This window comes from Lissotriton vulgaris, chromosome 11, assembly GCF_964263255.1.
Source record: "Lissotriton vulgaris chromosome 11, aLisVul1.2, whole genome shotgun sequence".
NCBI lineage: Eukaryota > Metazoa > Chordata > Amphibia > Caudata > Salamandridae > Lissotriton > Lissotriton vulgaris.
Window position 1 is genome coordinate 868,728,685 of NC_141699.1, and position 13,220 is coordinate 868,741,904.

The 13,220-nt window shown below is 45.5% G+C and overlaps 1 protein-coding gene across 4 annotated transcripts in view; it reads left to right on the plus strand.

The window, feature by feature from the left end:
* The window catches only part of HDLBP (high density lipoprotein binding protein), a 955,902-nt gene extending 943,892 nt beyond the window's left edge, over window positions 1–12,010 (plus strand). For all 4 annotated transcript variants that reach the window (XM_086944014.1, XM_086944016.1, XM_086944015.1 and 1 more), the window contains exon 28: window positions 9,434–12,010. In XM_086944014.1, the coding sequence (XP_086800140.1) occupies window positions 9,434–9,523 (90 nt within the window). In that variant the 3' untranslated portion in view covers window positions 9,524–12,010. The remainder of the gene's footprint in view (window positions 1–9,433) is intronic.
* The last annotated feature ends 1,210 nt before the right edge of the window (window positions 12,011–13,220 follow it).

Below are 13,220 nucleotides of genomic sequence, written 5' to 3' on the forward strand. Positions count from 1 at the left end.
GAAGATTCTATAGTCAAGATCTAGCGATTCCAAAGCCTATTAGTACTGTACTTACCTGCTAGTAATTTCGCATTCCACTTTTCAAGTATATGGTTTTTCGTGCCCCTCGGGCATTTGTGTAAATTGTGCAACTTAAAGTATTTTCGTAAGAGTTTTGTTTTGTGCTTAGTACCCTGTCCTCATAAAGAGTACAGGGCTGTTGTGAATCTTAATAAATAACTGTTTATTTTCATAACACTTGTGTGGTGTCCTTTCACTTGGTATTCAAGGGGTATATGTGTGGTATAACAGCTGGCTTAACACGCCCTCTCGAGTCTTTAGCCTTAGACTGCTCGTATCCACGCTACTAGGATAGCTGGTCTATACGGTTGACTTACAACCAATCATCAATAAGGGTTGCTGGACTGATACATAGTGTTCACTAGAATAGTGAGCACTGCATATCAGGCCACCTTCTCACACGGTGCTCCTGTGGGTCTTGACTCTCGAAGTTTCCTAGTTTAAAAGGGTTCATCCTAGTCCATACGGAAGTGTCTTTAAATTGTACTTTTGTAACTTCTTCGCTCACCATAGAAAGTCAATGGTATCCCGCGGCTGTCTTTAGACACTGCACGAGTCTCCTGTGAGCCTCCTACTTCCTAACATTTGGTTGTTAGAGTAGCCCCAGCGATTCCACAGGTCCTAGGCCTGCTTTCTATTCCTCACATGGTTCTTATATCACTATTTTAGTATACAGTTTGTGAGGCCCCTAGGGCAAAACGTATACTGTGCAACTTGTATGCTAATTAAGATTCTTGTAATGTACTTTGACCTCTGACCTCAAAGAGTGCAGAGGGGTTGTGTTTAGATTAAATACATATATATTTGATATATACCTTGTGTGGTGTCCTTTAATTTGGTACTCAAGGGATTATAATTGGTAAAACAACTTGCTTAATACCCTCTCTGAAGTCTTAGCCTGATGACTGCTGGTCCATGCTACGACTAGGATAGCTTTCTATAAGGTTGACTTTACAACCACCATCAATAAGGGTCGATTAGACTGGTGCAAGGTGCCCACTAGAACTAGTGGACATCATATGGCAGGCTAACTTCTCACACTTTGTATTAAGCATTGGATAAGAACCAGACTCCAGAAGGTCTGAGGGCTCATTCCATCAGAGCTAAAGCTGCTACCCCTGTGTCTGCATATCCACTGCCTGTCCTGGTTATCTGTCAGGCAGCTATGTGGGCATCAGTGCACACTATCACCCAGTGTGTCTGCCTTGATCGCCAGGTCCAGTGGAAATGGCTTTTTGCCTTCTTAGTCCCACAAGATGTTTGTCTGAGTTCACTCCAAAGACCCTCCTACTTTGGAGATACTGCTTTGGTATCTGATTTAAAGGGAGGAATCTACGGTTAAGTTACTTTGATAACACTCCTTCTGGTGGATGATTTAACTGCAATCCCCTTACCTCCCTCTCTTTTCTGTACAGTGGAGTAGCCGCTTTAAGCTCTCTAAACAGGTACCAAAATAAAGATATGCACACTGGTACATTAGTTTATTATGTGGTCTGTGTTGGCCAACAAGGATGAGGTTCCACTCCATCACTTAAGTTGAACTATGCATACCTGGAGTTACACAGCACCATTCTACCAGCATACAGGAGCATTGCTATAAAAGGTTTCTGGATCCAGTCTGGCATCTGAGGAATATTCCATAGATGGGAATCTACAGTTCGATAGAGTATCCACCAGAAGCAGTGTTATTTGTTTTTTAAGAAGCTTAGAGCGTGCAGCTCCCGAAAATGGTCTCCCGGCACTAGAGGTAGACAGTAGCAAGGGACCAGTTAGGTAACTTTTTTAGTTAAAGTTGAACCCATGTGAAATTATTTTCAGCATGCTAAGACTAGTTAATTTTTTTCAAAACACTATAGTACTTTTGTTAAAAGGATACAAAACTCCTAGCAGTTTAGATGAGTTTAGTCCTAATGTTTGTTTATAACAATGCTTTTTTAAAATAAACATTTTCATTTAAAAAAGGTTTTATTTATTTATTTATTTTGAAAGTATTATATAGCGCGAACCAGATCTTTGCAGATATCAGAGCGCTTTACAGAGCATACATAACCGGCAATAAGATATGGCGTAATTGTAGGTAATAAGTGGGGAGGGGTAGGCATAGGAGGAAGCACAGTAAAACAGTTACGTCGATAATAATAATAATGCAAGTGGTTCAAAAAGTGAAAGCATAGACCGACAGGTAAATCAACAACACAAATAATACAAATAATCGAAGGGATCGACCAGATAATACATATCGGTGCAGCTACTTAAAGACCAACGTCTTTCCTTGACGTCAATAGCTCAAGTGTATTTAGCCATGAGGATAGCTTTTACTTCTTTCTTAAAGAGTGTGATGGATGATATGAGCCTGGTTTCAGGAGGGGGTGAGTTCCAGATCCTGGGTGCCATTCCTGAGAAGGAGCGTTTATAAGTTTTTTCCTTCCGGAATCTTCAAGGTTTTAGCAGAAGGTTGTTTGTGCCTCTAGTGTTTCTAGAGCCGCCAGAGATTGTCAGCTTTTGGGTGATGTATCCGGGTGAGCTCAGGTGTACAGCCTTGTGTGTCATGCAGGCGATTTTCAGATGTATTCTGGCTTCAAAAGGTAGCCAGTTCAGAGATTTCAAGTCAGGGGAGATATGCGAGTGTTTTTTTGACCCAGTGATGAGTCTCGCTGCAGCGTTTAGAGAAGCTTAGGGGTGCAGTAGTAGTTAGAGGGAGACCGCAGAGAGCGGTGCTGCCGTATTCTATTCGAGGAATGACTAGTGCTTGTACTGCAGTTTGGAAGTCTTTGGCCGGGAGGAAGGGTTTAAGTCTCCTCAAGGTATTGATTTGGTAGTTCGCTCCCTTAGTTGCCTTGCTGACATGTTGCTGCATGTTGAGATTGGTGTTGAGTGTTATGCCTAGGGATTTTGCTGAGTCCACGATGGTGGGTTGGACATTGAGTGCAGTTAGGTGTTTAAGCCAAAGTTGAGTGGTAGCGATCTTCGCTGGAGGTGAAATCAGAAGGAACTCTGTTTTCAGAGCATTGAGTTTGAGATGATTATCGGCAAGCCAGGATTGGGTGCTTCTAATCGTTGAGTTCAGGAGTAGAAAGTCTTTGGAGGATTGCCATTTGAGATATAGTTGGGTGTCATCGGCATACATGTGAAAGAGTACATTGGATGCTTGTAGCAAGGTGGTGAGAGGTTCCATAACTAGGTTGAACAGAGTTGGGGATAGAGAGGATCCTTTGGGGACGCCTAGCGATACCGGAATAGGCGAGGACATCAGGCCGTTGCTCTTGAATTTCTGCGACCTGTTGTGAAGGAAAGAAGTGAACCACTTAAGAACAGTCCCAGATAGACCCATTCTTGTGTTTAAAAGTCTGAGTAGATTCTCATTTTTGACGGTGTCGAATGCTGAAGAGAGATCCAGAAGGATGAGGAGGCAGGTATCATTTTGATCTAGGATTTGAAGGGCATCGTCGTCTATTATGTGAGTCATAGCAGTTTCTGTACTGTGTCCTGCTCTGAAGCCTGATTGATGAGGGTTGAGGAGATCAAACTGATCAATGTGTTTAGTCAATTGTAGTTGTGCGCATTTTTCCAGGATTTTTGCGAGAGTGGGAATATTGGTAATGGGCCGGTAATTGGTTAGATCAGGTGGGTCGGCTGTAGGTTTCTTTAGTAAAGGTGTGACTTGACCAACTTTGAGTGAGTCAGGGATGGTTCCTTGTTGCAGTGAGCTGTTGATAATTTTAGTCCAGAGTGGAAGGAGCAGGGGGGTGAAGTCTTTGACAGCGTTAGCACGGAGGGTCCCCGTGAGGTGATTGGAAGGTTTCAAGGTGCTGATCATTTTGCCAATTTCCTCTTCAGAGTATGTGTCAAAGGATGACCATGTAGCATTGTTTTTTGGGTCATTGGGTGCTATGCAGTGTGGTTTGGAGTAAAGGCTTACGTCAACGAGGAGATCATTCTTTATGTTGTCCTTTTTTTGGATAAAGAAGGCAGCGAAGTCTTCACAGGAGGGTGCTTTGCGACTAATGCGGAGTGGTTGGGGTTGTTCCTTGGATTGAGTTCTGATTAGCTCAAACAATTTTCTCGGGCGTTTTTTTGCTTGTTCGAGCTGGAGGCTGAAGAAGTCAGATTTTGAGCGCTTTATTTTCCTGAAGTAGGCGTTTCTCTTTTCCTTCAGGGTTTTTAGGTGCAGTGCAGAGGGAGCTGATCTCCAAGTGCGTTTTGCCATTCGCATGGCTCGTCTATCCTCATTCAGACTCCCGTCGTACCAAGGATTGGAGATTTTAACAGAGGCTCTTTTTAGCTGCAAGGGTGCAGCCTCATTAATTATTGAAGTCATGGCGAAGAGATAGTGGTCAGTTAGGGATTGGACGTCCGTGGTGCCTGTAGGAGGGCGTAGGAGGTCGCAGGTGCTAGGGGGTAGTGAGTTTGGGTTGAGTTTTTTCAGGTCTCTTTTCCATACTTTAGGCTTTGTGGAATGCACAGTGTTGAATTTGACCTTTTCCTTGATGAAGAAAGTGACAATATGATGATCTGACCAGTCACAGGGTTGGATAGATTCAAGTTGGGTAGCGTCCTCTTTGGAGATAAGGTCGAGGATAGAGCCTTTCTCGTGGGTCGGGCTGTTGCATAATTGTTTGAGGTCAAGGGCATTGAGGAAATTTTTAAGACTATTTGCCACTGCATCATTGTGATCGTTCCAGTGGAGGTTGAAGTCACCAAGGTATATTTGGGTGAGCTGTCGCCCGGAATTGGTTAAGATCATATCCATGATTTGTTGGGCGAAGGTGAGGTTGTCCCTGGGTGGGTGGTAAATGCCGTGAAGAGAGCATATCGGTTTGCCCCCACTGTTAATATCAAGGCAGATGTATTCACAGGAAGATTGGGAAGGTAGGGAATGTGTGGTGACTTTCAGAACAGAAAGGTTGTTCCTGTATATGCATGCGATTCCACCGCCTATCTTTCCAGACCTGTCAAGTCTGATGATGTGGTAGTTGGGGGGAACCAGAATGTCCATTATAGGTGTAGAAGATTCAGTTAGCCAAGTTTCAGTTAAAATTATTAGGTCGAGGTCCAATGTTAGGATGAGATCGCGATTGCGGAGGAGTGTCTAGAGGCCGATCTGCAGTTGAGGAGAGTGCATTTGAGACGGGGTGTGTCAAGGGCAGTAGAGGGTACTAGTGAGAGGGGGACTTTTCTAAGGTTATTAGGGACGGAGATTCTGTTTAGTGTGGGGGGTCTACGGGGATTTGAATGTATCGTGGGAATGGAGATGTGTGTGGTGGTTTTTTTGTTTAGGGGAGCTGGGTCGTAGGAGCGGAGGAGGGTGAGTGTGTCAAGTTCAGAAAGAGGGTTGCGTGAGCGACGGGGGCGGTTGTTGCGATTGTGGACAGGGATCGCAGTCCAGTGTGGGGGGTGTAGGGTGGGAGAGTCAACCGGAAGGGTGGGGGGCAATTTGGTGGGTGTGGGTGAGGGGTGTCTGGGGAGTGTGCAGAGTAGTTCTTTGATGGTGTGCATGTCTTCCTTGATGGTATGAATGTCTTCTTTGAGCTGGAGGAGGGTGGACATGATCTTGTCCAGCGTGGGATAAGCCTTGGTGTTGGGGATGGGCATCAAGGGTGCGTGACTAACCTGAGAATGAGCGTGCGGGTGGGTTGGTGTTCGAGCAGGGCTCCGTGGTGTCGATGTACGGGTTGGTGTTAGAGAGGAGGGAGGATTTTGGAGGGATGGGTGTGGATGAAGTGGGGATGAGGTTGGTGGTGTAGATGAGGGCGTTGGTGTCCAGCGGAGAGAGCCGGGTGGAGGTTGAGTGTAGGTTAGTGGTGGTGGGGGAGCAGGTAGGGTAGTTTGGGCTAAGAGTGGGAGGGGACCTGGGATTGGTGATGGTCTTGTTGTAGGGAGGGGGAGTTAAGTTGATAGATGTGGTGTGCTCTGCGTGGTTAGAGGGTGGTAGTGAGGGCTGAGAATGGGGGGGGGGATAAAGTGTGGGATTTGTCGTTATACGTGTCGTTCTGGTGCTGAACTAGGTTAGAGGGGTTGTGGGAGGGGTCTGTGATGTCAGGGAGGAGAGGAGTGGTATGAGTGGGGGGTCCCAGGGATGGTGGTGTGGGGGCGACTGGTGTATGAGGGGGAGAGATTTGTGTCTGTGATTGAGGAGTGTGGGGAGGTTACAGCAGGTCGGTGAATGACTAGTGTGATGGGGGAAGAGGAGAGGTGTGTGTCGTTCTGGTGCTGAGCTAGGTTAGAAGCGTTGTGGGTGAGGGTTGTGAAGTCAGGGGTGATATTACTGGAGGGGATGTGAGTGGAGGTCCGATGGTTGGAGAGGTGCTCTTTGAAAGTGGGGAACAGGTTGTCTAGTAGTTCCAGGTTCCTGTCTGTGGATTGAATTAGGACAGTCCCGTTATTGTAGATAGTAATGGTGGTTCTGCCTAGGAAGAGTTAGGATGGTGTGATGGAGAGAGTTAAGCCATGAGCGGATTTCCTGGTGGTGGAGACAGTGAGTAAGGTGAGGAACGTTTTTCTCCATTGAGCTCTGTGAGTGGTGTGGAAGATGATATCTATGTTCAGGGATCCATTGACTGGTGAGAAGTAGGTGTCGACAAAGGGTGTTTCAGGGTGGGACCTCAGGAAGTTGTGTTTGAAGCGTTTAGCGGCTTTTTTGGTGAGTGTGGATGGGTAGTTGATTTTATATGTGTGCTTGCCGATGGGCTCCATGTTGGGATGGCGGTGTAGGTGGGTGAGGCGGTATAGGTGGGTATGGGAGGGTGGACGATAGTGATACAGATGTGCAAAGAACAATGCAGACAGTAAGTTACATTGAACAAAAGTAACACTAGTGAGCAAAAATAACCAAAATATAGAGGTAGCGGTCTGTGAAAACCAAAGGATAAACAGTGAAATGGGTGCAGGCTACACAATGTACACAAATATACGAAAATGAGGTTGCAAACGGTACAGCTTACACAATGTACAAAAATATACAGAAATTTAAGTGGTATCACTCGGTGCATTCCCGGAATAAAAGTGAAATAGGTGCAGGTTACAGAGATGTACAGTACACAAATAAAAGAATCATACGGATGATATACTGAAACAAGATACCGGTGCAACCAGAAAGCTGCATGAAGCAATATTGATACTAGTGAGCAGCCAGAAAAATTTGAGGTAGCGATCGGTACATTACCAGTGAAGAAAAGTGAGATGTGTGCAGGTTACAATAAATGTACAAAATACAAGTAGAGGTATAGTACTGCAATAAAGGCAGACACTTAATCACACGAGGGTTTGAATACAAAATGTAAATAAAAATGTACAAAAAACAGGTAAAGGTATAGTACTGTAATAAGAGGCAGGCACTTAATCACACGAGGGTTTAAATACATAGCTGTGTAAAGTGTGCTATCTAAAAAGGCCAGGCCTTAGGGATTGGCCAGATAGTGGGAATGACTAGTCCATGATGGCCTCCAAAGAGAGTGAGAGACCAGTCTAAAATGGCCGCCCGATAGGGAAGCTGGAGACGGTAGTCCTCTGTTTGTTGTTGGTGCTTTGAGAACAGGGAAGTGCAGATTCAGTTTCTATTTGAGCAAGTACAGTTCCTGGCTTGCTGGGAGGGAGTCTTATCTCTGCAATGGAGGTCTTGTGTGGGGGAGTAAAGCGGAGGAGCCTCGTGAGCAATAGAGGTACAGGAGGGGATTTATTACTACAGTTTTATGGCCCCAGCCATTTTGAACAAAGGAGGGCTTTTCCAAAATGTGTGTACAGGCGAGTGGGGTAAATAAATACCTTTTTTGAATTCTGCTCAGCAAGTGCGTTGATGTGATAGCAAGGTTGTTTATCGTTGGTCTAGACAGCGTGTATGCAGCTGCCGTGTGCATAGACTTCTGGCAGGTTGCTGGATTATTTTCGTGCCCGGTCAGAGCCGCAGGGCTGCAGCCCCTACCGCCTCGATGGGCGTTGACGTGTGTTTTCCCGATGTCTGTTTCCCCTTTCCTGCAATTCCCCTGTGTTATTCCGATCGCCTCAGAACTCACTCAGGTATCCCCCCCTGAGCGGCGTCACCTCCAGCTCCCGGCGCGGCAATGGCAGGCTCCTGACGCCCGTTGTCTCTGCTGATCCCGCCCGCCTCAGGGCTCCACTCCGGCAGCTCCCTGGGCGGCGGGGCCACTCCTCCGTTCACCTCCAGCACTCGGCGCAGCCGGGACCAGCTCCTGTATTCCGTAGACGTCCCTCCGGCTCCCGCCCGCCTCAGGGCACCGATCCGACAGTTCCTGTGGCGGCGCCACACCTCCGATCACCTCCCGCTCCCAGTGCCTATGAGGGCAGCTCCAGACGTCCGTCGTCCTTCCGATATCTCGCCTATCCCGCAGAACTTGTTCAGGCCAGCAATCCGACCCCTGGAGCCGGTACCGGTGGCGGTTCCCTCAGGACCGTACGCCTCTGATGGTCAAATCAGCTCAGTCCCAAATCGGCTCGGTCCCAGCCTCCGACAGGGCGATCAGGGGCACCACGTAGGCTCCAGGCAGCGCCCCAGCAGGCTCCGTCCCAAGGTCCGCCAATGGCCAGGGGCAGCCAGGTGTCCGGAGAAGGCAGGGTCGACTCGGTCCTTTCCTTGGTCCTCGGTACGATCCCAGCTCCGTGAAGATGAGGGAATACTCAGAGAACTCCAGCCATCGCCAGCCAGGTAGGCGCACCACAAATAATCCAGTTACTTGATGCAAAATGATCCTGTTACTTTTGTTATTTAAGGTCCAGTTCCGTTCCTCGACCTGCTGGGTGCTAACGGATTAAATCCAAAAACTGGAATTCCAAGCACTCGGAGCTCTAACGTAGAGCTCCTACCAGGCAGCCATCTTAGCTGGTTTTAAGATTCCTCACGAAGGCACATATATTGGATGCTATTTAATTAAGCATCGATACCCATGATGGAAAGCTTAGATTGCAGTGATTTTATTAAAGTGTTTTAATTCCACCGCATTGCTCTTTGAAAGCATCCTGTTGGTACAAGGCATTCTCTCCTGGGATTGAACAAAACCTCACCAGATGCTTCTAAACTTAGACTCGGTGTACCACCGAATGGTACAAAGAAATGCATTTGAGCCGCATCTGCCCTCTCTCTCTGCTGCTACAGATTCCAGAGACATTTTCTTTGTGTTCACTCTAATAAGTGACCTGCATGCGCTAATCCTTTTCTGGCCTTATCTCTGCACCAAGACAGCCCAAAAGCTTAGGGGTAAGCATATATCTGTTACTTTTCTGTCTTGATGTTTTCTATGTTGGCTATAGGCACAGATATTTTAACTTGCATACAAAAATTGGAGAATGTTTTGACCATGCAGTTCATGAATTGTGCCATCTACACATATGGTTTAACAGTTAAATGCATTTTCTCTTGCAGGCTCCTGACATGAGCAGCTCTGAAGATTTCCCTGTTTTTGGAGCACCTGTTTCCCACAAGATTTCTCCCTGGGGACCCAAGCGATTTTAGCCTCTCAGCATAAACCCATCTCGTCCAGCCGCTGAGACTGTACTGATGCAGTGTTCTTCCTGAAGTGATCCTGAATGCAGCGGCTGAAATTTGGCCCAAATCGTTCCCTATTTTTAGGGCTCTGTTAATGAAGGCTGGAGTGCCACATTGCTATTTCCTGCTTCTTCCCACCTCCTTTCCCGTGCTTCAACTGCCCTCTCCAAGAACACGTGCTCCCGGGAAATTCACCTTAGTGTTTTATCATCCCATCAAGTAGATCAGTTTAGATGCACCACCAAGGGAGCTCTAAGTGTGCTCTTTTTCACTCCTTGCTCTTCCAGTAGTCTCTTTAATTGTTGTTGTTTGCTCTTAATTCTCCTTTAGGAGCTGCTTGTCCTTTGCTTAGCACTTGCAGCTGACCAAGAGCTTTAAAAACCAATTGGATGGAGAAAAGTGGAAAGAGGATGATCTGGAGGTCGTTTTGTTGTTAACTAGATGATGGAAGGCAAAGGAGCCAGTACTGTTGTGCGCCAGGCTCCCTCATTCTCTTACTAGTTTCCCTTGATCATTTTGTTAGCTTAGCCATGGTCTGCTGTGGGGTGAATTCACATAGCCTAGCTTTTTTCAAGCTGAACCATTGCAACATGTCAGTTGTTTACAAAGGATTCTCTGAAAACTGAGCTCTTTGGGGAAAATTACAATTATGGCACAAACGTGGATAAACTATACCCTGACTTTTTTTGAGCCTGCAGATGACCATGTCAATTTTTATGGAGTTTGTGGTTTTGTTTAATTACTGACATCCCTCTCCCTTCCTGAAACCTAGGGCATACCCTATGCCTTCTTAAGCAAATGGCATGGGGCACTCTAGCCTTCCTGTGAGAGATCTAAGACTGTGCCTAGGAATCTACTTCCTGTGTCGTGACCTCAGGAAATGAATTTCCACAACTTTCTGAAAAGCCAAAATAGTTTTGCCCAATTTCTTTTCTTTTCCTTTTTTGTCTCTACCCTTTCCTCCCGTGACATCCCTCCTCTCCCTCTCACTATCCCCATCTCTAAACCCCCAGGTCTCCCATGATAGAGTGCAATGAAAACCCTTCCTCCTGCAATCAAATGGCTTGACGAGGGATTGAATACAGATACAAAATATGAAACCTACAAAAATAAAACTAAAGCTGCTTAAATAAATGAACTTGTGGACCACGATCATTGGCCCTCCCCAAGTGGTGGAGTGAGAGACGGCGGTTGGTACTTTGATAAATGGGATCATTTTCATTGTGTTTGGCGACTGCTGTGGGCGTTTGACTTTTCACTGTAGGAGGAAGGGTGAACAGGTTGTTGAGGTTCTCTAATATTAGAATATTGAGTGGTAACACTAACATTAAAGTAGAAAGGTTTGTTGCACCAGAGAAAGTTGCCTAAGAATGCCGCTTCCAAACAAGGAGAAGCCAACATGTGCTGTTTCCTTTGTGCTTTTTTTTATTTTAACTGATTCCAAAAATAAATCTGCAACCCTTGTTTTTTTAAAGTAACATGGGCAAGGATGCTACCGGACTAGATCACTGCATGTTGCTTCTTCCTAGATAAAGCTCTTCTTTCTGGAGCCATACTTCAGTACCTTAAAGCACTGAGCAGTTGTAAATCATATACAATCTGTAGAAATGTAAAATGAGCTGTAGATTGGTAGTCACATTTAAGGAAGTTTCAACCATGCAGCACAGTGGGGGGGATAATGGCATTGGTATACAAAGATTGTTGAGTCGCCACCTGTCTAGTGCTCCTGTTTATGTAATTGCAACCTCAACCGACTGTTCTTCCGGGCTGAACGTCTTATGTACAGAATGCTTTCACAGGCTCTTGTTGACTATGGCTGTCTGTTTGCTTGTACTTGGTAGACCAGAAACGGTTTCCTCATAGTGTGAAGCTGTTTGTACATCAGTTCTCTCCATTTCCTACTTTACAAAGGGGTAAAAATCACTCAGGAATAGGTTTGTTCTGCCCTATGTACTGACTAGTACATTTTATTCTTCCACTCCAGGCCTTGTTTGTCCTGGCATGCTGCGCTGGAAAAAAATACTTTTCTTAGTGATATGGCCATTGCTAGATGACTTAATAGAATCCATGCCCATGGTTGCCTGTATAACCTGTTGCAGCCTCTTCCCTTTAGGCTCCACTTAAAACTTTAAAATACATTTTGAAAGTGTAAACTATTTAAATTGTCATTTCCCTTTCAAGGTTAAGTGAATAAATAGTGTTTGACCATGCAATTTCCCCCTGACACTGGTGCCATTGTCCCCCCCCCCCCACCCTCCATGTTCCCTCCTTCATTTTTAATTTCTTTTGTTTAGTACTTTTTGAAAGTCTTCCATCTGTTCTTGTGTTTCCATGGCGAGGACCCTCGGCCTTAATCATCTGGAACCTGAGGCTGGTGTGCACAGCTCATGGATGACACTGGAATTTTATACGTTCTGAATAATAATAAAAAATAAAGTAAAAAATCAGAAATCATCTTTGCAGTGTGGAAGATTTGTTGCTTAAGGGTGATTTATACAATGCTGACTGAGAACGCACGTGATTTTAGATTTGCTTAGTATTAATCGCAGATCCTATTTGCGTAGGTTTGTGAGTATTTGAATGCCAGATAGAGGTCTATCCTTTTCTGGAAAAAGCCCATTATGTTGCAAGTCCTATTAATTTAATAGAGCGGGAAGTTAGAGTGCTCTGAGTAAGATTTATCAAAGAGCTGTGCAAAACCCACACATTGCTACTGGGGCAGCGTTTTCCTGCTTAAAAATGCAGAAGCTCTAAACAAGATAAGTAGGTGTCGAGTGTGCACTATTGAGATAGCACTTAAGGCCAGATCTACCTCTAGAGAATGCATGTCTGCAAAGAATGCTTAAGAGCCCCTGAGTGTGAGCAGGCCTTGTTCAAAGAAAATGATCGACAGGCTACAATGTGGATGCATTAGTTTTATATTGGTGCTGTAGATGAAGCTAAGGCAGGGGTTTTTGCATGGCCAATATCACGTTACACAAAGAATGAGGGTAATATATACCAGAAATCTTGCTTCAACTTGAAATAACTCTCCTGTGCCAGTAGCTGGTCATATGACTCTCTCTCTCTGGTCTGGGATCCACCATTCTGATATCTGTCACATAAGGTGCTATCCTGGCACACAGACAGCAAATAATTTTCTGTTCTGCTCCGTCTGCCGTAGATCCTGAATTGCTTTTCTTATTACATTTTCTCCTATTTATTTACAGGTTGTAGTGCTCTCGGGATGTGGCCCAACAAATTTCAGATTTCAAACCCTGTCTCTGTTCGACGCCCCAAGCCCCCTTGTCCTCCCACGCAAATTAGGTCTCCGGTGCATAGCGTCCTAGAGTGACTAAAATCATGCATTAGTTTGGGGCTGTATACATTAAGGCAATCATAGAGACTCCAATCTTTACGTGGCTTGAACTGAGAATTAATGTTCCACTCTGCTGCTTCAGATCCTGGCTCCAACCAGCAGGTCTTCCAAGGACAAACATTCTAAGAAGGATTCTTCGGCTTCCAGTTTACATTGTCGATCCCTTGTCCTTGTCTCAAGTAAGACTTCCAAGGACCTTGTAGGAAGCTGGCCACTGTATATGGTATACCACTAGGTAATTATACTGTGCACAGAGTCCAGAGATTCCCAAGAATTGTACCGGGCTCAATGCAAACCCAAAGGGTT